This window comes from Fistularia commersonii, chromosome 34 (assembly GCF_037954325.1).
Source record: "Fistularia commersonii isolate RoL2024-O1a breed Wild chromosome 34, RoL_Fcom_v1.0, whole genome shotgun sequence".
Taxonomy (NCBI): domain Eukaryota; kingdom Metazoa; phylum Chordata; class Actinopteri; order Syngnathiformes; family Fistulariidae; genus Fistularia; species Fistularia commersonii.
In genome coordinates, this window is record NC_141317.1 from 9,759,290 (window position 1) to 9,786,367 (window position 27,078).

General features: G+C 50.6%; 2 protein-coding genes across 3 annotated transcripts; one reads left to right on the forward strand and one right to left on the reverse strand.

Moving 5' to 3' along the window:
* Positions 1-26: 26 nt before the first annotated feature.
* On the reverse strand, positions 27-6,904 carry fbxw12 (F-box and WD repeat domain containing 12). 2 transcript variants are annotated; one of them, XR_015104360.1, is made up of 10 exons: positions 6,748-6,904; positions 6,615-6,652; positions 4,706-4,872; positions 4,503-4,627; positions 3,384-3,590; positions 2,295-2,459; positions 1,983-2,193; positions 827-1,001; positions 529-659; positions 27-434 (listed from the first exon to the last, which is right to left on the reverse strand). XR_015104360.1 is itself a non-coding variant. In XM_086141488.1 (10 exons), exons 1-10 carry the CDS (start codon positions 6,844-6,846, stop codon positions 335-337), a joined length of 1,425 nt encoding a protein of 474 aa, XP_085997614.1. In that variant the 5' UTR covers positions 6,847-6,903; the 3' UTR covers positions 27-334. The 2 variants fall into 2 exon arrangements, 1 of the variants encoding a protein (XP_085997614.1); XM_086141488.1 differs by having other exon boundaries at positions 820-1,001; positions 6,748-6,903.
* Positions 6,905-7,381: 477 nt separating this feature from the next.
* Positions 7,382-12,491, forward strand: wnt7ab (wingless-type MMTV integration site family, member 7Ab). Its single transcript, XM_086141489.1, has 4 exons — positions 7,382-7,718; positions 8,073-8,299; positions 9,944-10,215; positions 11,862-12,491. Exons 1-4 carry the CDS (start codon positions 7,648-7,650, stop codon positions 12,342-12,344), a joined length of 1,053 nt encoding a protein of 350 aa, XP_085997615.1. The 5' UTR covers positions 7,382-7,647; the 3' UTR covers positions 12,345-12,491.
* Positions 12,492-27,078: the final 14,587 nt, after the last annotated feature.

The window sequence follows — 27,078 nt, forward strand, 5'->3', positions numbered from 1 at the left end:
AAAACCTGTGCCTTGACGATGAAAATGTAATGAAATATTTGTTTTTATAGGCTGAATATACACAATTTACTGTCACGTAATGGAAGAACACTCCGCACGGACGTTTTTACATGACATACTTTGCCTTAAGGCTGGTCGCATCCGACATAGGTAGTAACTTATTACTGGCAGTACCAACTCTTTGGATCAGGTTGTATTACATGGTATAAATGCCTTCCCCATCAGTATTCGTATCTGTAACCCTCGTGTCGCTTATACCAACAATTTATAATAAAAAAAAAACCCCGTCTCTTGTCGGCTGTGCAAAATACGTGCGTTGGCTTCTTCACGATGCTCAGGAGGTGAAAGAGTACGCTTTCAGGACGTCTTTCCCGTCCTTCCCTTCCACCGAGCCCACGATGCTGGAGTAGTCGCAGGAGACGTGCACGAAACCTCTGGGACGTGAGGCAAAAGAAGACCAGATCAACGAACGGGCGCGGAGCGAGAAGGCTCGCGGAGCGCACGTGGCGGAGCGACGCCGAAGCACACCTGGACATGGTGTGGGAGCCGCCCAGCAAGTGGTACTGGCTCTCCAGGGTCAGCCCGCGGTCGCCGTCGTTCCTCCACGTCAGGACTCGTAAGGAAAGGTCTCGAGAAGCCGTCACCACACGGAAGCTGTCCTGGCGACGTGAAGATGACAAGATCTTATTTCCAAAACAAGTCTAGCGTGACTTGCTCCAGACAGCTTTCTGTGAAGCCACTAAAAACCAGCGTCGTGCAGTGACTTTTCAGTGGGCGGTTCTTTCTTCCGGAATCCACATCGGATGGAAGCACGCTTACCACGCACATGGAGGTAATGGGCAAGATGTGATCCTTGAAGCTTGCCAGCAGAGCTCCTTTCAGAGAGAACACCCAGAGCTGCTGGTCGGCCGCCAGCACCAGGCTGTTGCTGTCCTTGGCCTGCAGAAGGACGTCCGAAGAGCCGCGGCTCAGGGCCAACGGGAAGGACTCCACCTGCTGGACTGGTGGGGAAAATGCATGCGTGCTTACGTTGCGCTAAAGCGCAGCTTCTCTGCAGGATTCATTCATTTATTATCTACACCGCTTAGACGTGCCACAATTGTCATTCACACATCATGCAGACATACATGCAGTTCACTCTCATTCACACGTCATAGAAGTTTAAACACTCACCCAGTCATTCAAATGTCATATAACAGCAGTCTGGACAGCTGCTGGTGTCACTCCATTCGCATCAGGTTTATTTTTCTCATCGTCACTTATTAAAAACTATTTTTGTTTATTTTGTGTTTTTTTTTTCATTCTGTTGTCTATTTTTATCCTTGTTCATTCTGCTGTCTATTTTTTTTGTGGATATCTTGTCTCTCTTATTTATATATATATTTTCATATTTGAGATGAGATGAGAACAACTTTATTAATCCTGAAGGAAATTGTTGTGCCAGAGTTTCAAGTAAAAACATAACAGTAATAGATAATAGTGGAAAGGAGGAAGAATAAGAAATATAATGAAATATAAATTGTCTAAGCTGTTAGCAGTAACTACAAAAATTGAAGATTCCCTGCGGCTGAGGGAAGAGGAATTAAAAAGTCTGATAGCCTCAGGTAGGAATATATATATATTTACATTTATATAAATATTAATTTATATTATTTTATTACATTTATATCAATTGTCTCTCTTATTTAACTTACTGAATATTTATTGATATTGTCATTGTTGCGCTGCTGTGACAAAAGAATTTATGGGGATCAAGAGTATTATCGTTTATATAGACAAAGCACCATTCAATCACTCATACTCGCGCCACACACACACATCCAACCGTTCACACGTCTGGACAAATATTTTTAGACTGCGTGAGGAAAAGCGGCTGCATCTTCGATCCGCAATAAGCCATTGATCGTAGAAAGCCGATCACTTCCCTCGCGGCGAACACAGCATTCAGTCGCACTTCTTTACGCTGACTTGTCGTAGCTCACCCTCAATATCTGACTTGTATTTGGTCTTTTTGAGGCAGACATCAAATACGGTGAGGGCTTTGTGGTCGGAGGCGTCCTCGCAGTGAACCACGGCCAGCCTGGACGGCCGCGTGGGGATGAAGACCGCCGCACGGCACCCTCGCACCGGCACACTCTGGCACAGAGGATCTTCATCGTCGGCCGGCGAGGTCAGGCTCTCCGTGAAGATCATCTGTCAAAGATCCGAGCGGTGGAAATCTGCAACGTGCACGCGGCTGTTTTCCCGTTGCGGTAGGAAAGGAAACCATGACGACAGACGAGATGAAGTCATACCTTTGGACTTAAATCGTCGCTGTCCCTGGTTCCAGCCGCGATCCATCGCTTGCTGGTTGAGATTAAGAGTACGTTGATCGGAAAGCCGTCACACACCATGACGCTGGACTTTTTGGTCAAATCCGGGCCGGCGAGCGTACACACACTCCCCTGGCGGGTCCCGACCTGGAGGGAAGGTTGACCAGAGCGCTACTTTAGAACCGAGGGCTTCCCGAACCTCTCAGAGGCAGCGCAACTTTGAGACATCCGACCGTTCACCTTCTCAGCGGGAGGAACCAGGAGAACCCTGAGGAACCCCACGCAGACACGGGGAGAGACGTGGAGACTCCACACAGGAGGGTCCACTGTGGGAATCCCACTGTGAGAACCTTCATACTGTGAGGCGGAAGTGCTAACTACTGTGCCGCCCAATAATCATAACAAATAATGCTAAATATGCTAAATATGCTAAATATGCTTGTAGAGCAATCTACCATTTAGCCGTCAGACATTTTAATTCCTCTTCCCTCAGCCGCAGGGAATCTTCAAATCTTTGTAGTTTACAGTTAAGACAATTTATATTTCATTGTATTTCTTATTCTTCCTCCTTTCTACTATTATCTATTACTGATACGTATTTACTTGAAACTCTGGCACAACAATTTCCTTCGGGATAAATAAAGTTGTTCTCATCTCTCATCTCATCTCAAAAGTCTTCTTCTTCTCCTTTTGGTCTTTTCCCTTCAGGGGTCGAATCAACCTCCTCCATCTGACCCTGTTCCCTGGATCCTCCTCTCTCACACCAACTAACTTCATATCCTCTCTCACTAAGACGTGAGAAAGAGCAACGAAATAATCTATGCTTTAATTTGTTACAAACACAATCTATGAAGTCAATCGTGCAACAGAAATGGATAAAGTAGAACAAGATTTATAGTACTAATCTTTCAAAATTATCAAAAAAAAAAAAAAAAAAAAAAAGATGTCATGAAACGAAAGGAAATGAATGGAGCTGCAGTTTTATCGCGTTTGGCTAAAATATACCATTTCTTTTGCATCAATCAAATTCTGGTACTTTACAACCCACACCTGCAGCCAGAGGTTACTCACAGACAGAAACCAGTCGGAGTTGTAGTTGTACTGCAGTAACGTGCAGGCTCTGGACGGGACGGAGGAGGAGGCCAGTTCCCGGCCCGTCTCCCCCTGCCAGGTCTTCACCGTGTCCGCAGAGTCGGCCGTGACCACCACGTTTCGCTCCTCGTCGCATACGATCCCCGTCAGGGGCGTCTGCTCGGGGCTGCACCACAGGAGCTCGCCCTGCCGGGGGGAGCGGAGAGATGTTCTTCCTGGCAAATTTTGACATGTGTGTTTTCTAAGACTCGGAACACGAATCAATTATTAATAAATCAAAAGTCTAGCACGGGCGCGGGTCGGCAACCTGCGGATCTCTGAGGCTTTTGGAAGTAATCAACGGGTATTTAATTCAAATGAATTTTATTGTAATTGTTCGTTTTTCAAATGTCATTTTAAATTTGAAGGCGATCTTGTAACATCCAAATAAAATATTTTTGTCACTCTTAATAAACGACTGCACGCACCGGTAAAGGGATGACAGCATTTTTTTTTTGAGCGTTTTGCTTAAAAGTAACCTTCAACCAAATGTCTATTTTTTTGGAATTCAAAATTTTTTGTTGCATTCAGGAATGTCATTTTGTTTTCTCCGCAGTTGTTGATTGCAAAAACATTGTGCTTCTACATTCAAAGCATTTATTGTCACATGCACAGTGTAGAAAGGTGTTTCCCTGAACAGTGACATTCCTACTTTGCTGTCCGCAGTGCATTTGGATAAATAGCACAAAGGCCAAAAATATATATAACGCTTTGTGACGTGTTTGTTCATTTTCAATTTCAAAAGGGTTGTGTGGCTCCCGGGGTTTTCTTTACTGTGGGGAAACGGCTCCAAATGGCTCTTTGAGCAGTAAAGGTTGCCGACCCCTGGTCTAACATCTCATGGTGTTTCATTAGACGCTCTTTATGTCCACGCCTGTTTGCTCCTGCTGGTCTTGGGAAGGAATGCGAGCTCGGACGGCCTCTGAACCGGCTTCTCCGCACAGACCTGAAATTTACGTCAGCTTCTTTTGACCGATCTGTTTTAGAAAAAAACAACCCATTTGCACCGACAAATGGATTTCCTCCTGGAGGGTAAAAATGCCGGAGCTGTCCACTCACACTGTGGACGTTCCACGCTCGGACCGTCCCGTCGGTCGAGGCGCTGCAGACCGTGGCGCAGGTGTTCCAGAGGTCGTGACGCTGAGGTGAAGCGGCCCGCAGGTAGACGAACCCCACCACTCGGCCTGATGGATGACATGACAGGCGGTGGAACGAGGCGAGCAGAGGGGCGGGGAGGGAAAGACAAGAAACGACCGCCGAACCTGTGTGGCCCCTGAGACTTTTGCAGGTATAACCTCCGGCGCATCCTTTCTTCATTTTCATCTCCAAATGGCTGCGTCTCAGGAAGTACCGTTTCCAGGAGTGGTTTACACGCTCACTGCCCAACACTGCCGGATTACAGAAGCCCCAGCGCTGCAGGCTCATCCTCCTGCAGGAAACCCAGACCAGACAGAATCTGTCTCTCTTGTCCAGTTAGAAAAAGTCAAAAGCTACGGTTGTTTTAAAAAAGGGTCATTTCTGACTTGATATTGCAGTGCAATTCAAAAGTGGGACGTAAAATAAACCTTATTGAACTCATTTTGACCCGTGGGCTACATACAACCTTATTTGATGTCGAGGGGGCCGGACCAGTATAATCATAGCGTACTTACCTTGAAGTAACACTAAGTCCTTTGTTTTAGTGTAAAGGAGAACGGGTAAATTCTAAACATCTTAAAATGTAGCAAACTGTTCCTGTAAAAACACATGAGATTCATAGAAAAAAGTAAGTGCAATTTCAACAAGACTATGCCTCACTTCTGTCTTCTCAGTTTTCCGTGCATTTACTTGTATTTTTCACCATGGCGAGTTTCATAGTGGCACCGAGACTTGCTGCATCCACACCAAGCATACGGGTTTCTTATCAACCTCAACCAACACATAAGAAGTGGTCCATTTTTCTTGGAAAACCCTACACTCCATGTCCACTTTTTTCTTCTTTGGCAACAGCATCCGGCTGATGAGGGTGTCGGGTCCAAACAGAAAAACGGGTTTATATCTAACAACAAGACAAAATGCTATTTACAGACCTGGAAGCAAATTGCTGCCATCTGCTGTACGTTTTGAGTCACATGGTGTTGTGCCGTGTTGCTAGCACTGACTAAAACAGTGCGCCCCTAGCAAACAATATAGGGACTGCATTTTTTGTTCATGACTTATGTGTATTTTTTCAAATTGTTGATTTATTCCGCGGGCTGGATTGGACACCCTGGCAGGATGGTACCAGCCCGTGGGCCATACGTTTGACACGCCTGTCTGATGAAAAGGTCAGATCCAGGACATGACAGTCTGTTATTTCCGTGCAGAGCAGGTTTGAACTGCACGCTTTGAAATCATTTAGAGCAGGGGTGGGCAAACTACGGCCCGCGGGCCACATCTGGCCCGTTGCTCTTTTTAATCTGGCCTGCCAAAAACCAGTACGGAAGTCTTAAAGTGAATGGTTGAATGATTGGACCGATGAACGCTGGAGCACAGACAGGAGATTATTTCATTTTCGGAGGTACACGAGAACACTTGAGAATTTTCCTGAGATGAAAGACACAGATTAGCTTTGTGATTTAGCCTTAAATGTGGACCTTCTGACACACATGACTGAGCTGGACATGAGGCTACAAGGGAAATAGTTCACGAAATGCAAACAGAGCCTTCAAAACCAAGCTGCTTTTATTTTCAAAGCAAATGTCAGACAATGTTCAGACAAATGTCGGCTGAGTCCAATATGTACTGGTAACAAAGGCGATTTTTAGAATTTTTTAATATGTATCGTATCTTGTGGTGACTCAGCCCGTCTGTCAAATTTTAAAAGTCAATGCGGGGAACCCAAGGCTAGCACCGAGCACCTAGCGACAGATCCCAGCACAATGTGGGCGGCCTTCAGCCTCGACCAGCCAGGGTAGAAAGCTCCAGAGACACAAGGAGAGAGAAAAGTGCCAAATTTAAAGCCGTGTATTAGTATGTATCACCGGAAAAACTGTGGTGATGGATTTCAGACCGAAAGAGGTCCAGCTTAAGCCTGTCAGGCACCATGTATGCCATCACAGCTAGTGTACGGAGCAAAAGTGCTTCAAAAACAAACTAAAAAACTGATCAAGGTTAATAATAACGTTATAGAGATATAAGAAAAACACTCACCTCCATAGCCAAGGTGTCTCTGCAGCTGTATACCAATCCTTTAGAAGAATACGATTGCAAACAAGTCATACAATTGGAATTTACCACAATCAATTATTGCACAACCCACTTCCACAAGTTTCCCTCGCCTCACCTGACACACACACGCCGCCCTGCCCAGATCCTCCTCGGACAGGAAGGAGAAGATGTGGAGAAGACAATCGCGGATCAGGTGTTTCGGTCGAGGGTCCATGTTGATGTTTACATCCGAATCCGAACTCTTCTCTTCCGGGTTCGAGCGGCGGTGGGCTCTCGAGCTACGGCAAGCGAGAAGGGACAAAAAGGTTCACCGGCTGCGCGTTCCGCGGCTGTTCCCACTCGTGACCACTAGATGTCGCTGTTGTCAAAGTAACACCTGTCCGGAGGAAGATCCCCGCTCACCGCTTGATCACACACACACACACACACACGGATACACACGCACAAAGAGGAGTGTTTTATCATTTTTATTGTTATTAAGAGGAAGATGAGCACACTTGGAAAAAAAAACAATGCATGAGTCTCGCACTGCGATGGCAACCTTTGCACAACCAGGCGCAGCACCGGACGCACTTCAGCCGCCGCCGTGGAAGTCAAGGTGTGCCGGGGTAGAAGAGGAGGAGGAGGGAGTGCGGGGCTGTGTCTCCTGTGCAATGTCTCCTGAGAACACGCCCCAGATGGAGGAGTCAGATATAAAGCCGGGACCTGCGGGCTGCAGAAACAAACCATCGCACTTGCTCACCCCCGAGGGTCCCTGGGACGCCCTCGCAATGACAAGAGGGCCCGGCGAGAGGGGGCCCACACAGAGGGAGCTCCAGTGATCCCCTGCCCGGCAGCTTGCAGCCACCACCACCACCACCGCCCCCCACTCCCTCCTCCTTCCTCGTCCCGCAGCCCTCCCCGCCGTGCGTTCCCGCTGTATGTCCTTGGAGTTCCCCTGGAGTTACCTGCGGCCGGAGCAGCACCGCCAGGAACCCAGTTCTGCCCCAGCGCGTTGCATGAAACCGAGGCCGCGATGAGTCGGAGGACGCGCCGCTGGATCTTACGGGTTCTGCTCTGTCTGGGGATTGTTTATTTGAAAATTGGGTGAGCGGATTTATTTTGATTTTATTTTTTTATTTTTAATTAATTCCCACCCGTGTTGTTGCTTTCTGTAAACGAGTTTTTTTTTTGTTTTTTTTTTTAGCCTCTTCTGTTTTTTTTTTTTTTTTTGTCAAAAAAAAAAAAAAATCGAAAGAAAAAAAACAAGTAAAAGTGAGACCAAGTCAACGCGTTAAATAACTTCCTTGACAAAACGGCGGAGCGCTAGAGGTCGGCGGGACTCACACCGGCATAAAAACTACAAATATGGAGGCTTTAAAAGAACTCTTCAGAAATGGAAAGGCTAAGGGTTTTCTCAGTCTTGTCCTCTCCCTTCCCCTCCCTTTCTTGTGTCTGCAGTGGCTTCTCCTCGGTGGTGGCCCTCGGTGCCAGCATAATCTGTAACAAAATCCCCGGTTTGGCTCCCAGACAGCGGATTATCTGCCAGAGTCGCCCCGATGCCATCATCGTCATCGGGGAGGGGGCGCAGATGGGCATCAACGAGTGCCAGTTCCAGTTCAAACACGGCCGCTGGAACTGCTCGGCCCTGGGGGAGAGGACCGTCTTCGGAAAAGAGTTGAAAGTGGGTATGTTGCTGTCTGTTCCCGGCCGATTTTCCTTTCTTTTTCCGCCCCCCCCCCCCCTCCCTCCTCCTCCTCCTCCGAGCATCCGTCCGTCACCTCTCACGGTCAGATACGATGTTTCCACATGTGAATAAAAAGCGAATGTCACGACCCCGTCCGTTCAGAAGGCGAATCTACAGTCTCCTCCAGCATTTTCCGCGCGTATTCCCTTCTCCGTCGCCGCCGTGGCTTACATCACACTCGAGTCCCTGTCATTGAGAAGGGCCCCGCCGAGCTTGTATAAAAGGCACCCCGAGCCGGCGTTGTAACAAAGCTCCCGTGAATGGCGGCGGCCTTTCCTTTCAGTCTCACGAGACACATTCTCGCCGGCCCCTTTATCCCGCCTGGCGATGGGTGCCGCGGCTCTCACGGCGAGGGAGGACGCCCATCTTACCACGGGTATAAGTTACAGCGGGGGAGAGCCTGCGAGAAGGCGGAACGTTCCGAGTAGGGAATAATGAGGTTTGAGGCCTATTTTAGCGCTTTTCATCGAGGCCCGCGACGTCGGTTAGCCAATGGGAGAAGGAGCAGCGTCGCCCCCCCCGCGGCGTTGGGTCGGCGTTGGGCCCAGCTGCCCGTTCGGCGAGCACAGCTAATCTCTTCATGCGGGTGAAGTGAGAACAGCGGCGTTTGACAATCTGTTCCTTTTATGAACGGGCGGGTTTTAGCCCATCAAGGGTCTCGGCGCCCCCCTTCCGTCTCGGCCGCGGGACAGCCGTGCCAAATAGATTGGTCTCACCGATCAGATTAGCGTTAAAAGCCAACCGGTTGTAAATGAGCGCCATTGTTGGGGCCGCCGAGCCGCCGATTGTTACCCCAGAAGGAAGAAAAAAAAAAGCGCGGCGCGAGGTGCGTCGCCATTGTGTCGCCGAGGCGTCGGCCATGTTTGAGCCCCGATTCCGTGAGAGATAGCGACTCCTCTATCGGGTTCTCCGGGAATAGCGTAGAGGATCGCGAGGGGGGAAAAAATTAACAAGCGCAGTCAGCGCCGACACGCCTTCTTTTTTGGCCGCGAGCCCGCTCGGCCTGCCGGGACGTCCGCGTAAGTTACGCCTGGAGACGAGCGCTTCTGCTTCCACGGAGATGTTTTCCTCGGGACGGGGAAGGAGGGGGTCGGCGGGATTAGCTTGTAGTCGATCGCGAGCGCTTCCCGCTTCCTGTCTGCGTGCTCTTTGCCTGCAGGGGTGCAGGGTTTCAGTTTCCAACCGCGTCCTCGATATCCGTCTCAGAATTGTCCCGGCCCGCTCTATGAGCCCGGTCAGATTAACCTTTAGTTAACCGTCGATATTTCTGCGCGTGTAAATGATTTGTCAGCGGGATGGAGCCGAGATAACGCCGATCGCGGGTGCCACGGGTTTGCGCGGATGCCGCCTGGATCAATAGCTCCGGCTTCTTGACAACCCCCTCATTCATAGCGCCGCCATTTTGGATCCACGGGGCGGGACGGTTTCCGGGTCGCGTTTCCAAATATGTTAATCGATAATCTTCGTTCCCTTTCTCGAAATCCCGGTTGGCGCGTCGGGAGCTGCGTCGCCGCGGAGCTAGCGGGCGTTCGGGATCGACCCTTTTGGTTTTCGTCAACTCTCCTTCCTTTCCTTCCCTCCCCAGGCAGCAAAGAGGCCGCCTTCACGTACGCCATCATCTCGGCCGGCGTGGCCCACGCCATCACGGCGGCGTGCACGCAGGGAAACCTGAGCGACTGCAGCTGCGACAAGAAGAAGCAGGGGTTCTACAGCAAAGACCAGGGCTGGAAGTGGGGGGGCTGCTCGGCCGACATCAGCTACGGCCTGGGCTTCTCCAAGGTGTTCATCGACGCTCGCGAGGCCAAAGAGAACGCCAGGGCGCTCATGAACCTCCACAACAACGAGGTTGGACGCAAGGTAGGTGATCCCGACGGGAGGTGGCGCCAAATCCAGCGGTCGTTGCCGGGGGCGACGTCCGGAGCGGGGATAAAAGGGGGCTTTTAGGCGAAGCTCCGTCTCCGCGGGGCGGTTGGATTACAACCGGGGAGGGGGGGCCGGTTTGGATCCGCGCCGAAGGGCCGCCGGCCAAGTTCGGGGTACGATTACCGCGATCTGGACCTCCGCTCGCCATTTCTACGGTATCACAAACCGGCAACGCGACGCGCGGACTGTTTGACCCAATAGCCGAAGACCAGAACAGGCCAGTTCTTGGGTCCGGCTCCTCTCGGCACCCGGGCCGACTCAGAGACCCGTAAACCTTTTTGTCGCCGCCGACCAGGGGGTGCGTGCACACGTAGATCCGCTTTTCCCCTTCGAAAAGAAACTTTCCGTCCGACGACTGTTTTTTTACTCATTTTGCTCCAAGTGGCCGGGACGTAAACCCAGAGATTCCGGTCATTTTTCAAAATAAAAGATTTTTCAAAATAAAGATTGTTCAGACTCAGATAGTAAATCCAACGGAAAAGATTGATTATTTCTCGTGCGCCCCAATACCGATTGAGCCCGAGGCTTGGGGACCGCCGGGTTAAACCATTCTACTGGAACTCGGGATAACGGATATATCTGTCCCATGGATTAACCCCGACGCCGCTGTGTTTCGGGGTTTTCATTCCCCTCAAAACAACGAACGCTTTCCGAGTCAGAGCTCCGTCGAATCGGGCCGAGCCGACGGCGAGGCGATCGGACACAAAGACCAAGAATGCGGCGTTTACTCGGTCGCTTAACGGCTTCTCGGCAAAGAGACTCCAGCGAGTCTAGAGGTTAAAGATTGAGTGGGTGATGTGCCAAAGCGGCTCAAGTGCGGTTGGAGTTGGTGAAGAATAAAAAAGAAAACAGCCTTGCCCAGATGCTCTCACCCTCTCTCGGTGCCAGCGGAGCCTGATTCGCACACCCGACACGTCCGTCCCCTCGCCGGCTGAAAGCCCGGCGCACAATTGCGCTCGGCGGATCATTTTCTGCATTTTAGGGGCCATGAATTCAAATTGGCTTATCTGGACGGCTAAATTGCCTCCCAGGAAAGGGACCGTGTTTGTGGGCTCCAACTTTGTGCGTTTTCCCCTCTTCCCCCGTATAAATGGGCTCTCTGTTTTGATAATCGCCCTCCTCCCCTCGCCCCCCCCCCCTCCTTTATTTATGCTAATCAAAAGCGGTGACATTGAGCGGTAGCGCCGTTCACAGCTCCCCGGGTCCAAGACGTCCAGACAAAGGCTGTCACAAGTGTTGGTCACAGAGCAGCTGATGGATTCTCTCGGGGAGGGGCCTCCTCACCACCGCCGCCGCCGCCGCCGCTCGCAACTTGCCGTTTTTTTTTTTCTGCCAGTCGCGGAATCCATTGAGGAAAAGGGAAATTGCGATAACGTTAACAAAGCCCGGTGCTTTTGCACGCTCGCTCCTGACATTTTGCGCGCTGCGTGTGGTGACTACATACACAGGGCCTGAAATCTGATACATTATTTTGGTGTGTGTGTGTGTGTGTGTGTGTCGGCAATGTCGGGTAAAACAAAAAAAGAAACGGAAATGATCGGTGAATTTGCTAACCCGCCGTCTTCCGTCCGTCCGTCCAGGTCTTGGAGAAGAACATGCGGCTGGAATGCAAGTGCCACGGCGTGTCGGGCTCCTGCACCACCAAAACCTGCTGGACGACGCTCCCCAAGTTCCGCGAGCTGGGCTACATTCTCAAGGAGAAGTACGCCCACGCCGTGCACGTGGAGCCGGTCAAAGCCAGCCGCAACAAGCGCCCCAAATTCCTCAGGATCAAGAAGTCTTACTCGTACCGGAAGCCCACGGAGACGGACCTGGTGTACATTGACAAGTCGCCCAACTACTGCGAGGCCGACCCCGTGACGGGGAGTTTGGGCACGCAGGGCCGAGTGTGTAACAAGACCATGATGCAGCACATCAGCGGCTGCGACCTGATGTGCTGCGGCCGGGGATACAACACACACCAGTACTCCCGGGTCTGGCAGTGCAACTGCAAGTTCCTGTGGTGTTGCTACGTCAAGTGCAACACCTGCAGCGAGAGGACAGAGGTGTACACGTGCAAATGAGAATATTTATTGGCCGGAGAGCGCGCGAATGCCAGGCGATGTTTGCAAATGTTTTGTTTTCACGGGAAAGTGCGGACCTGCTAAGTCACCGGTAACGAGGAACTACTCCTGAGCTGCGCAGCTGAAGAGGCTCTTTTTTTTATTTTTTTTTTTGCACACGAAGCCCCCCCACCCCCCTCACCCCCCCACCCACCCCCCTGTCGCCCGGCGTGGAGACGGAACGCCGGCGATGGGATAAAGGCTTCGCCGTGGGATCCGCCTCCGGGAAAACTCTTAAGCTACACGGATTCTTTCGGGAAACCGGACTTCGCCGACTTCGCGAATGGATTACGGGGGCCGCGCGCGATTATTCTCACGCCGCCGCGCACATGCACGTGAAAAGACAGCCATTTTTTTTTTTTTTTTTTTGGGATATTTAACACACTGTATTTAGAGAATGAATAATTAATATTAATTTATTGTACAGAAACTACTGATTTTCTCCGTCGCGGGTGGGAAATAACACTTTTTGCGAGGGCGTAGTTTGACGGAGCCGTCGCCGACCCTGCTAACACACTGGATTTGAACCCGGGGTAAAGGCTCCCCCTCACTGACCCCATGACCCCCCTCCCGTCATGAGTTCCTTCCTTGTGTTTGCTGCTAGACTAGAAGATCCGCGGAGGTAGAAGGGCTGTACGCTCGATTGACCGTCTTCAATGGTATTGCTCACTTTCAAGCTGACCTGGCTTCCCCGGACTCGGCCGCCGACCAAGAACGCCGGCGCAATTTTTTTTTTTTTTTCCACTTTCGGTAAATATCGGTCCATAGAGTATATTTTGTAAAGCCTATTTTTATATGAATGTCTTATTTATATACTTTCGCATAGTCGACGCGGAAAAAGCCGATCCGCGTCGATCCGCCTCCGCTGTCGCCGCCTCTGCTGTATTCTGTCGGTAATAGTCGATTCCCGTGTCCGATTTGTGCGTTTACTGCGTCCCGCGGCGGAATACGGGAGGAGAGTTAACACCGGTTTCATTTGTTTGACTTTTTCCGCAGATCGAACGATAATTTATCTCATTTCAAGAACTCCCCCTCTCCCCCCCCCCCCGTGCCCACGAGAGTCGAGCAAATGTACGACATGTCAGATGTCAACGATTTCACAGTGTGTATGAATAATTAAAAAAAAAAGTTGAAGACACAAAGAGACACGGAGATAAAGAGAGCCTTTTTTCTTCTTCTTTGACGTTCCGCCGTCGCACAATCACACGAACGGCTCATTAAAGGGGGATTAATGAGCCGTCGGGAAACGAAGTACGTCTCCGGCGTGCTCGCGCACACGATATCCTCAGATATTATCCTGTTTTCACGGGAGACGTATCCTCTTCGGGGAGGGCGGGGGGGTTATTCGGGCCTAATTGAGGGCCCGTCCTGCAAACCGGGGAGCGGCTGAAAGCGGCGCTAATAGCAGGGTACCGGTGTAATTGATGAGGCCGGCCGGCCGGGCTGTCATGGTGATGACTTGCTCAGCCGGGGGAGTGGGAGCTGTCAGGTGATAGATGACTTGCACATCTGCTTCATTCACTCGTGGGCCACTAGTTGCTACAACAACCCCCGCCGCGGCGCAGAAAATGCGGGGCGGTCTCCAAGAGAGGCCGGCCGACGTGTCAGGGAAATGTTAACGACGCCGAAGCCCGCGGTCGTTACGGATTCCAGTCTCATCTGCATGGAAGTGGAGCAGCGGGGCGGGCGGGAGGCGCTGACGGAGAACCTGCTCCCGGTGACCTTCTGGGGACGGGGGGAGGTTTCACCTGCGCTGTGTTCCAGGACGGGTCCCGAGGGGATTTTTTTTTTTTTTTTTTCCGCTCCGTGCAAAGAACGGAGAGAAAGGGGAGACTCCGGGTTGAATTCCCAGCGGATCGTCTGAAAGTGATGAGAACCCGGCCCCGAGGCCACCGGGTTCTCCAGGTGGAGACGAAAAATAGGGGCGTACCGCCGATCCCTGAGGTCGGCGGTTCCATTCCCGCCTACTCGTCTTCTCGGGCAAGACTCTGAACGCCCCAGAAGTGGAGCCATTTGGCAGTAGCAGCAGTAAAAGTATTGCAGTCGTGGAGGAGATGGTAGTAGTTGGGGTAGCAGGGGTTCTACCGACATTTCTGGACTATTGAGCGCACCTGAATATAAGCCGCACCGGCTAAGAATAAATAAATGTATGCGTACATATATAGGCCGCAGGTGTCCACGTTGTAACATGAGACATACTTGTAAAATATACAGACATACTGAAAGTGCTTTTTTTTCCCAAAAAGTGCCCGGAAAAGACGAATAACAAATAAGACAAGGAAAAGTCCATCCGTCCGTCCGTCCATCTTTTGTCCTCCAGCTGATGGTTATCTTGGTCTTCCTCTTGCGCATCAAAACCGTTAAAGTCGTCCTCTCTGGCGTGAAGCTTGTTAGCCCAAAACAAAAAAAAAATCCATAAATTAGCTGCATCGTGTTCAAAGCGTGTGGAAAAAGTAGTGGCTTATAGTCCAGAAATGACGGTAGTTGTTCGGTAGTCGTGGCAACAGTAGTAGAAGTAGTTGATGTTGTCGTTGTAGTCGCAGGAGTAACAGCAGTAGGAGTGTTAGCGCTAGCAGCAGCAGCAGTTGGTGTGATGGTACTGGAGGTAGTTGTCATAGTAGTACTCTTTCTAAGAGTAGTTGTTTTAGTTGGAACAAGAGTAGAAGTAGTAGCAGTTGCAGTAGTTGTTGTCATAGTAACAGTAGTGGCAGTAGTACTAGAAGTAGTAGTTGTAGTAATACTAGTGGTTGTCGCGGGAATAGCAGTCTTGTTTAGCGCCTTGCGTGGCAATTTCACGGCCATCAGAGTGTGTGTGTGTGTGTGTGTGTGTGTGTGTGTGTGTGTGTGTGTGTCTGTGTGTGTGTGTGTGTGTGTCTTTGTGAGTGTAATAATGTTCAAGTGTGTGAGTGAGTGTATGTGTGTGAATGTGTGAGTGTATGAATTAGTGAGTGAGTGAGTATGAATGCGTGTGTGTGTATGTGTGTGTGTGTGTGTGTGTGTGTCTGTGTGTGTGTGTGTCTGTGTGAGTGTAATAATGTGCAAGTGTGTGAGTGCAAGTGTGTATGTGTGTGAATGTGTGAGTGTATGAATTAGTGAGTGAGTGAGTGAGTGAGTGAGTGAGTGAGTATGAATGTGTGTGTGTGTGTGTGTGTGTGTGTGTGTGTGTGTGTGTGAGTGTAATAATGTGCAAGTGTGTGAGTGAGTGTATGTGTGAATGTGTGAGTGTATGAATGAGTAAGTGAATGGATACATGTTGTGAATGAGTGAGTGAGTGAGTGAGTGTGTGTGTGTGTGTGTGTGTGTGTGTGTGTGCTAATGAGTATGTGAATGTATGAGTGTATGAGTGTGTGAGTGTGTGAAGCCCTTTGGATCCCATTCCCCAAACGTTACCTCAAACCTCCCGCTGATGGAGGTCAGATTCCCCATTTTGCCCACGTATTTCGACAAAGCTTTCATAACACACAAACACACACACACACACACACACACGCGTGCACACACACACACACACCATACCATTTGAGAAGGAAAACAAACACGGCGGTTTACACAGGGTTCCCCATAATCCACCTGCCGTGTTTTCCCGTCAGGTGCAAAACACCACCACACAACGGCCGCAGCCACTTCATCCCCACTGAGTCACGAGCGCCAAACAGCAGCGCCTTTGATAGCGGCGGCTAAATCAGACAGGCTGCAGGATCAGCGCCACGCTAATTATACTCTCAGATGTGTTTCTCCATAAACAGGACCGGGCCCATGCCAACATCCTCCGGGGTGTAACATCCAGAAGTTTGCGCCGCGCTGCCCTTTGGAGTTTTGTTTATAAAAAACACACGATGCCGCAAAAACACACACACAAAGTCGCGCGACACCTGCGCTTTGCGGCGGAGCTAGCTGCCGATTCACGGCCTAGTCGTTGCCGGAGGCCTTACGGCGCCGCTTCCGGAGTTGCCCTTTGACCCGATACATCAGCGCCCGACCATCGGTTCGGCTTTTAACGCCCAAAACGAGGCGCGAGAACGTGCGGCTACGAGTTAGCGTGGCGGAACCGCGAGGATGCGACTTTTGCAGCAAAACAAGTGGCCGGCTCCGGCTCCGGCTCCGGCTCCGGCTGCGGCGGAGGAGATAATTCGAAGGCGAGGGGAGGAGCCGGCGAAACGAGCTCTCCGGCTTCTCTCTCCTCTCCCTGACCATAAATCTTCTGACACATGATTATGTCAGTCATACTTTTGTTTTTCCTCTGGTTGGGACATGCACAAGCACCTGAGCGCTGCACAGTAAATTGCAGAGCACAAGGTTGTCTTTATGTGATTCCAGAGATACTGTATGAGCGCAGAGCTCATTCATGCACTCTCTTAACAGCACGGTGTTTGAAATTCTGCGATGGCAGCGGCAGATAGCAGACAATATCCACTCCCAGCAAGAGAGATCAACAACTGTTTGGGCCTCACAAGCTCTATCTGCCTTCCCATGGTCTATCTGATTTTGCAGGTAAACACAGCGGTCAAATAGCTCCCAGGTATTGTCAGTGGCTTTAAGGCGCTCACAAAGACCGGAGGGGTGGGATTTGGAAGGAGCCGTTTAAGGGAACGCGGTAGAACAATCCCACGAGTCGGGGAAACCGAGAGAGGAGGCCTTTGAAGGTAAGTCGTACCTTCGCCCCACATGATACCGTCGGCTCGTAGGTGCCGTCGGGCCATGGAGGGCCCTCATCCCCCGCCCGCCCCGCCGGGGAGACGTCACCTGAGCCGAGCTTACAGTAATCCCGCCGTGTCTCGGGCGTTCCGAACACGGGATGTTTTGAATCAAAACAGCGCACTCGCCGCAACCCCTGCGGGGGAGGGGGGGGGACACACGCTCCGGTCCGCGGACGCTCCCTCCGTCGGACTCCCCGTCCGATAATCCCGGGCTAATTTCCGTCGGCGCAAACAAGTCGAGTAAACATTCTGTGTGTACTTAACTGATGGCGTCATAGCTTCCAAACTTCTGTCTCCCGGCTGAACATTTCTGAGCGGCTCGAGATGAAGTCTCTCCTCTAGCATCTCGCGACCTGCCCAGGCACGCTCCCAAATGTATCATTGCAGAAACCCATGAAACAATTTGAGCTGATGCTGCCAGTTTAAATAACTAAACCGTGTGGTCAGAGCTATTATATCATTAATCTTCTGCCTCTCTCCACTCATGCCTTGCCAAGATATGGAAACACCCTCAGCCTCAACGCAAAGAGGTAAAGAGATACCTGAAAGTACTTCTTTTGATATCCATCCCGCGATGCTGGTGACGAAAAAGGTTGTTTTGAAGTCGGCGCCGCCGACCCTTTCAATTCGTTTTTCGCTTGCGACAGACGCCGCATTGAAAAGCACGTCCCGGAGAGCGGCTCTGAAAGGAGGGGCGACGGCGTTCTGCACGATTAAGGCCCTTTCGCGGGTCGGAGAGCGGCCCTTTGCAAGCCGTCAGTTGCGGCGGCGGCGGCGGCGGCTGACGTCACAGGCGGCGAAATCCACTCGTGTGAAGTTTTACGTCCGCGGCTGCCTGTAAATAGGAGCCGCTGTTGGCTGTAAACACGGCAGAGGCCCGCTGACGTCCGACGGATGCTACTTAGCCCTTTTCCCTCCGAGTGAAACTGCGATTAGCACGTAGCGCGCGGCGGTGACCCCCCGAGTCGCCGGGGGTCGCCGTGTGACAGTTGCAGATGAGGCCGTGACAGTTGGTGGATGAGCTTACAGTTCAACGGCGGGGCAAAGGTTTGTCCGCAGGGCCGGGGGGACACAGCTGGATGCCCCCCTCAAAGGTCAGCCTCAGTGATGGTAATGAGATAAAGAATAGGGACAAAAGGAAAACGGGATAAAAGAGGGCAGCCGGCTGGAGAGAAGACCACTTTCACTGGCTTCCGACGCTCTCGCCGAGGCTTTGAGAGCCTACAGTATGATTATTTATCATTATCCATCGGTCAGGTTGCTCTTTTCTTTAAAAGGTCGAGCAAAGATAAACAAAAAATGCAACCGGGTATTTATCCGGCGCCGGATAAAACGTGGAAAACGCAGACTTTCCTGGATGTTCTCCAAGCTTTAGCCCTCCTCGTCTTGGATCATAGGCGGAATGGATGATGACCTCTGACCTCTCGGGGCAGGTGTCCTCCTACTGTCCTCGCGTCCATTGGCGGGATAATCTTTGGCGGAAAAATCTTTGTACTTAGGACCTTAAAACACTTGATAGCCTTAACCTTGACAATTTATATTTTATTGTATTTCTTATTCTCACTCCTTCCTACTATTATCTATTACTGTTATGTTTTTTGCTTGAAAGTCTGGCACAACAATTTCCTTCGGGATCAATAAAGTTGTTCTCATCTCTCATCTCATCTCTCAATTATTTTTGCACCCGTGAATTAAAAACACACATTAACTGAGTGGAAAGATGCGTTTAAAGTTTCCCCATTAAAAATATTCTGCTAATTTCCTCATGACTTTTTTTAGTATTTAGCCAACTTTTTGGAGGCCTTTTTTGCTTTGGGGCCTCATTCATTCGTTCATGCATTCATTCAAAATTTGTTTGTACTTGTTTGTACTTGTTAAGACCTTAAAACACTTTATATTTTATTGTATTGTATTTTTATCCTTCCTACTATTATCTATTATTGTTGTGTTTTGCTTGAAACTCTGGCACAATTTCCTTTGGGATGAATAAAGTTGTTCTTATCTTATCTTATCTTAAAATCACTGCTCAATGCACAGCAGGCAGGTCTGCACTCTATTTTCAAAAAAACTCCCAGTCAATCACGCAGTCAAAGTTTTTCATCAGATTTTGAAGCTGACTGCGGGCGGCCAGAAGGTCTCTGGTTGGAGGCCTTCCTGTGTGGAGCCTCCATGTTCTCCAGGTGTCTGCGTGGGGTTCCTCAAGGTTCTCCAGGTTCCTCCCGCAGTCCAAACACATGCAGGAGGTTCAGTGGAGACCCTACATTGCTCAGATGTGTGACTGTGTATCTCCAAATGTGGTCCTGTGGTGGAGCGGCTGAACCCGCCTCTCGCTGGGGAGAAGCTCCACCCGTGAAGATAATGGATGAATGAATTCTGGCTGTTTCTAAATCTGCTGCAGGTCAAATCATTCAGTCAGACACAGATGAGACATAACGCAGGTATGAGAGGGTTACTTGACTTGAGCTTGCAAGCTGCACGCCACCGATTAAATGAACACACGCCGAGGCTCGGAGATGCAAAAATCTGAATCGAATGAATTCCGCGTCAGTCATCGGAGGGCACGGAGGGAAATTGTGAAATCGGGACGGTAAACAACCCTGTGCCGCCGTCGCCGCCTGCAGACGGCCGCCGGTATCGTACCCGGGATCCCGGGATGTCCGATTGAGAAATTAGAAAAAAAAAAAAAAAAATGAAAGGAAAAAAAAAACAAAAAAAACAACAAAAACCCCGTCAGTAGTGTGACAGTGTTGTCAGTGCGCTAATGACAGGTTTATCTCGAAGGGAGACAAGAGACAAACATTACCTCAGAGCTGCAGACGCCCCGAACACCCCAAAGACAGCGGCGGCTCACCAAGTCTGTACTGATCTGTCCTTCGGGGGAAATTCCAACCTGCTAATGTCCCTCTGCAGAGCAGCACACTGTAGCTGTCAGGGCTACTCCTGTTTACATTTGGAATGGAAAATATAGAATAAAAATCTGCCATTGTCAACACATAATTAAACAGCTTTACTATTTAAAAAAAAAAAAAAACCCGGTCTGGAAGCAGGGGGGAAATAAGAAGCTTCTGTCTTTGCACATTTTGCAGCAGGAGTTTGGAGGACGGTTCCCGCGGCGACGGGAGGAACGACCGGGACGGTCGAACGGCGGGCGGATTCGCGAAAACCACCGGGATGATACTGAACTGGGAGTGAGCCTGGGGAAGGCTGGGGCCCCTCGCTGTGCGTGCGCACACACACACACACACACACACACACACACACACACGCACACACCATACACACACAACCCCAGAGCCAGTCAGGCAGGTTTTGTGCGCTTACATGAAAAATGGTTATGGTCCCTCTGGGGTTTTGGACACATCTGAGAAAGACAGTGTGTGTGTGTGTGTGTGTGTGTGTGTGTGTTTGTGTGTGTGGCGGCACAGACGAGTTAAATCTCCTAATCTCTCTGTTTATCAGTGTCTATTACAGTACGACCTGGGCTTCCGAACGCCCCTGATCACAACAGAGGTTTCCATCAAATCGTGAATGGAGCTACGAACGAGCCTCGTGCACAAACTCACCAACAAACACAATCACGGGTTTGAGGCGTGCGTGCAACTGGTTGTGTTGTTTACATCATTCATCGTTGTATTCTCCAGTCAGAAGGCTTTTTTTTTTTCCAGTCAGTTAGCCTCATTATGGCTCCCTGAAAGGTCAAAAGTGCGAGTGCTAGTGGTGTTAAGAAGAAGTTAAGAACCGCAAGGAAATAACAGCTAAACGTGAGAGCGGTGTTTGTGTTCCAGATGTCTCAAAGCAATACGACACGGCTAAGTCGACCACCTGTAAGATCCTGAAGAACAAAGATGGGCTGAAGACGGCTGATGTGGCTGGAGGAGCAACAAATCACAGGTCTGAAGTCTTAGAAGAAGAAGAAGAAGAAAAGGGATTGTTAGTTTGGATGAATGACAGACAGCTTGCCGGAGTTAGCGTTAGCGTTAGCGAGGGTCTCGTACGCGAGAAGGCCTTACTTTTGCTGATTTATTGAAGGAAACACCGAGAGCAAGTGCTGGGGAGAAGAGAGAGAACAGCAGAAACAAAGCAATAATGAAGGTTCTCTTTAATTCCCTTATGTTTTTTTTTTGTTTGCAACAAATAAACCCATAAAAAGGTTCAAAAGAGTGCTGTTTGGTTTTGGGGGCTGGAGAACGGATGAATTGGGTTTACATTGCCCTCAGCGGGAAACGAATTAAAGTTCTTCTATATATCAAGATGGAATATCTGGCGTCGAGCTGCTTGAACGCCTGTAGCCCATGGTGTCTATGGGCTTTGTGCATGATGTTCCTTACATTTTGCCCTAAACTGTGCGGAAGGACACGGGTGAGCATCGCACCCGCCGGCTGACTGGCGTCTCCGACAAACGCAAATGAAATTCCCCAAAAAAAACAACAACAAAAAAAAAAAAAATCAGGAGCCCAGAGCAGATAGCGTCTGTGGTTTGATAGATTCAAGTGAGAGCAGAATCTGTCTGGAGCCCAGAAGCCTGCCAGATGCTCCTGTATCAACACCTCTTTTATCACCTGAAGAGAGTCATCAGGCCAGCTATGACAGTAATTCCATTTGAGAGGGCCACACTGACAGAGGTATCATCACAGCGTGGATGAATGGGATTGACTGAGCGCACATTTACACTCGCTAACAAGCTTTCCCAGATTCTCCCCGGTAGTTAGCGCCGTGGGCCGACGTTTGGACTTCCTGAATTTATGCGTTCAATAAAAAAAGACAGGCGGCGCATTCCTCCAGAGATCTGTGCCAACCTGCATAACTGTATTTGCTCATGGAAGTTTTGTTTCGCGCCGGGAGAGGAGAGCGCGCTGCCATGACGATGGCAGGTTAATCCCCCCCGACATTAACCCAAGAACACAATGATTTAACATCCAAAAACGCCAGATGGCCGAGGAGGTGAGGGAAACGCGCCGCCCGGCTTAGCTCAACAAAGGTGTCGTCGGGTAAGAATCACACGTCGGATTAAACGCCGGCCACGTATCAAAGCAGGAATATTATTTGGGAGGCATGCCTGAATGCAGCGGGGCGTTTCACACCGCCCCGGGTGTTCGGGCAAGTCGGCGTGTGCGAGAAGCGCCCGCGTTCTCCATCGGCGGCTTTTTATTCGAGTCGAAAACCTGGGTGAACGCTCAAGTCGGCGGCGGCGGCGGCGTGAGGAAGGATGCTGCTCGTGCCGCTCTGGGCTCACCGGGCACATGTGGCGCTTCCTGCGCAAAAATGAGGTAATCTAGCACCGGATACAAGAAGGAAAGGAAATCGAGGGTGCAGAGTTGGGTCTCGTGAACCTGACGTCAAGTTCAGCCTCTGTTCCTTCACGCTGAGAACAAATCCCTCTCCACGTAACCTCCTGAGCGCGGCGTGTCACGGCGCGGTTCACAACAACAACACGCACCGAAAAGACAACCCGCCACTCGAGGGGTGGGGGTTGCCGGTCCCTCCCGGTGCAAGCCTCAACCTTTCCCCGGTTGCTCATACGCCAGAAATCCGTTAACTCCGTGCGAGCTCGACTTCCTGTGTCGCTGGGCGGTTAGCGCCGGGCAATTTCACCATCGGTGCACCTGAGAGGACATCAGGCATGAAGCCACACCTGCAGCTCGTCTGACCCCGGATACTGCGGATTCATCCAAGCGCCGCTAACAGCTCTGCCATGCTAGTTCTGCTAGCCACGTGTTATATGGTAATAAGGGGAAAAACATGCGTCCTCGCCGTCTCATAGCAAACTAAGCTAACAGGCAGTTTAGCTCTGTTAGCCACGTCTGACACGGTAATAAGTTGAGTGTCACTGCAGCTCGGTGGTTGGTGGTTCGATCCCCGGCTGTTCAATATGTTCGACATACAGTGAGACAGCAATAACGTCTGCTAGCAGTCAGCCGTCATGACACAATATACGTTGAGGCTCGACGGTCGGCGGCATCAACGCAAGTCTCATCTCTGTATCTGAAGAGTAAACGTGAAAATCCGGCCATTTTCAATGAAAAAAAAAAAAAAACGGTGAAGTGAAATGAAAACTACCTTTTTACTGCAGATCTCTGATAAATATAACCATTTGACATTTTTTTCTTTCCAAGATTGACAGGTGAGGCACGGCTTCTCCTGCCTCCCGTGACTGCAGGAATAACTGTCATACTGGTACTTGCAGAAAAGAAATAGTATATTTTGTTGTTGTGTCAATAATACGAGCAGGATTGGTGTAGTTATTGCAGGAGTAGTTGTTGACATGGTAGCAGTAGCACCAGTAGCATTAGCAACACGTCTGCGCGTTGTTATCGTTAGCTGCAAACTCGCATGTTTAATTTACCAAATAAGCGTGTAACCCCGTCCACGAGGCCCCGCCAGCCTCGGCCGTCTGATTAGCGCCGTGGAAACGAGATGACGACCCCCGTACCCGGCTTTGCGCCGCGGCCGCGCTAGGTTCTAGCCCGCGGGATTAATCGCGTCGATTCCAGCCGTGTCGGACCAAAACGCCCAGCGTTCTCCTCGTGCATCTGCAGAGTCGTCTTGAGTCATCGGCTCCTGTGGGAACAAGCCTGGAGATAACCCATTCAGGAAGCCCATATTAGAGTCAATGAGGCAGATTAGAACAAAAAAACACAGAAAACACAGCCCTGCAGGTAAAAATACCCGTCCGAGGAGGAGGAGGAGGTGGAGGAGGAGGAGGAGGAGGAGGCTTCACTGCCGTGCCGTGCAGAAAAAGGGAAAAGGCCCCGTCATTAAGTGGAAAATGCGTAATGTCACCGCACCTGGAGGACGATTCGGGTTCTCTGAGATGCGATCCGATTCCCCTGGAAGCCGGTGAATCAGCGAGTTACATATTTCCGTGGGCGCATCACGAACGGTGAGACGAACGGCGGATGGAATAGCGCAGATAGCCGCGGTCGCGTCCTGGTTCTCGGACCTCCTGGGACCTCCTGGGACCTCCTGGGACCTCCTGGGACCACCCAGGACTGAACGTCTCCTCAAACAAATGTCACGGAAGATAAGCACCGGGCCAAAGTAAATAAGGTGACGTCACCGCTCTGCGCTCACAAAGCCCGTTCTCAGATCCTCCCTTTCACGGCTTAGGAAGGTTCTGATCCTCCGGGCGAAAGGCCGCGTCTGCCGGCCACAGCGCCACCTGCTGGCGAGCGGCGATAAAGCAGCGGCGGCTCGATGACCGCCATAATCTAGAAGTGTCGGGGCACTTCGGCACGTGGGCAGGACGGGAACTGAGCCGCCAACCTCCGCACACACACACACACACACACACACACACACACACACACACACACCGACTGTTTGGACACTAGGGGGGGTTGGTGCCTTGCTCCTGGGCACTTTGGCGGACAGAACGACAAGAGCGGGAATCAAACCAGCAACCTTTCGGACAACCGGAACGCGCCGCAGCGCTAAAACTGACCTCCGGTCCGGAAGCCGGCGTCCGTCTTTCAGCTGGCCAATCAGAGCACGGCGTGCAATCGCTGCCCGGACCCAGTGTGACCTGCGCCTCGTCGCCCGGCTCAGTGAGTTTTCTGCTTTTGCAGATCCGTGTTGTTTTGTTTTTTCCACACCTTCAGGTGTGTGAGCAGATATTCATCTGCCGGTTTCCAGGGAGCCGTCGGGCTCAGGGCTGCCCTCTGCGTGCACGCCCGCGCTCGTGCAACAAAGTCGGCCCGTGCAAGGCGTTGTTTTCTACAACGCCATAGATATCAATCGCCGTGCAAAAGACACCATTTGGCGCAGACGTCCTCAAATAACGGCCTTTGCGTTTGAAATCTGCCATCGCCGTCTCTCATCACGCGCGTTCCCCCCACCTTTGCACGGCCGAGAGCGTAAAATTTCCAACCCCGGTCACGTGACCCGCTTTTTCTCTTTATAGTGGTCGTCCCGATCGAGGAATGCCTGCTGCTCATCCTCGATCGACTGAGTGCATGCAGAAAAAAAAAAAAAAAAAGATGACTTTTTGATTAGACTCTTCAAATCAGGCAGAAAGGAATGCACATTTACCCCCAGCTCGCCTTCGGGCCTCAGCCGACACCAAACATGTTTTTTTTTTTTTTTTTTCGGAGCGGGGCGGTGGGGCTGGGGGTGGGGGGGGTGGGTGGGGTGGGGAGGTGTATCGTAAACTTCCAATATGGCGCCTCTCCAAGCGCTCTCATAAGTATTAATGCTGGCTTTACTGCAATGCATGCAAATGATTTAAAATGTGTCAAAACGTCTTAAAAGGTCTGATTGCCTTAAAATAAATAAGTCAAAACGTGTGCATTGAGACTAAACTACATTTCCCACGATTCCCGCCGATCATCCCGCCACTAGATCGCAGTGTATCCACGTCAGTTGGAACGGAGAAATACAAATGGTCACTAAACGTCCAGGAAGGGAGAAAAGTTGATGCAGATGGAAGGCTTTTTAAGAAAGGCTGATACATGTTTGTGCATCAAGGAGAAAAAGCAGTGTGTTTTTTTGTGTTGTGAGGCGGCTGCAATTGTCAGAAAGTACAATCTAGGTCGGCATTTTGACACCAAACACGGAGCTAAGTATGCTAAAGTTAGCCTTCCAGAAAAACAACAAATTGTCCGACAAGTAAAAGCCGAAAGTACGACGGCGGCAGAATGTGTTCACAAATGCCGCGTCCAAAAACACTGCGGCGATCTTTTATTTTTTACATCGATGGATTTGAATGAGTTAAAAAAACAATTATTTAGCATGAAGGGTTGTTTGCATTTATGTTACATTACATTTCCTTACATTAATACTATGACAGTGACATGTGGCCCTGCGAGGGCAACCATTATGTTGATGAAAATGAGATTGACACCCCTGATTTAAAAGAAAATCACGCAGGTGAGGAAGAGGAGGAGAAGGTCAGGAGAACAAGCGGGACGCTTGCGTTGGTTCGCAGCGGCGGCGTGGAGAAGCCGCCTCCGCCATCGGCCGCTTGGACTGTAATCACACAGGAGTCGGCGCCCTTTTGACCAAGTTAATTTTTTGGTTTTAATCCCATAATGAATCTTTCCCCTAATTTCAACGTGAGGAGAAATCCTGTCATTCCCCTCGCACTGAATGTGTGTGTGTGTGTGTGTGTGTGTGTGTGTGTGTGTGTGTGTGTGTGTGTGTGGGGGGAATATATGCATGCAAGTGGAGGCATGAGCGTCTGCACCCGTTCGCCAGCTCCTCCAACATGTTCGCCCTCCGTCGTGTTTTGCCTCCTGTGGGGTTTCGCCTGGCCGGGTGGACGGCCAGAAGAAGCTCCTGCTGGACTCAACTCTAACCTGAAGAGCCGCACACACACACACACACACACACACACACACACACACATGCACACACACTCATATCTTCATCCACCCATGCAAACAACACATTTAAATGGAGAATTCCCTCTTATTAAAGACATAAAATTGGAGTTCTCCGTCAGGTTCTCCGCCTCCTCGCGCTTTTCACGGGGCCGCCGACAATATCAGAGATACCGCTTTATATTTTTTTCCCCGCTTTCTTGTGGGATGGCCCCCCGAAACGGGACGACAAAGGGGTTGCAAATCCCTTTTGGGCTTACAGTGGCACTGCGGGGGCGGAGGGGAGACGACACCCAACGTAGAATTAAACGCAATTATGAAAAAATGTTTCCAGCGCCGAGAGGTGCGTGAAAAGGGAAACCGGAGAGGCTGTGTTCGCGTCTCTCGGCCCCCCCGGCAGCGGAGAGGATACGCTAGTCCTTTTCATATTGGCAGCTGTTTGATCAAACCAGCAGCGCGCCGTAGCTGCAGGTCTGATCCGAACTCCTCGTCGGATTCAAAGGAGACACCTCGTCTCCAGTGCACTCCAGGCTCTTTCCATAAACACAGCTGAATAATTCCTTTGAGTCTTTGCTGCCTCCTCCCCCGTCTCCCCCCCCAACGCCCGCCCCGCTCCGGCGTCGGAAAACGAACCTCGCCGTTCGCGGCTTCGGGTAAAACCGACGATATCCGACGATAGCC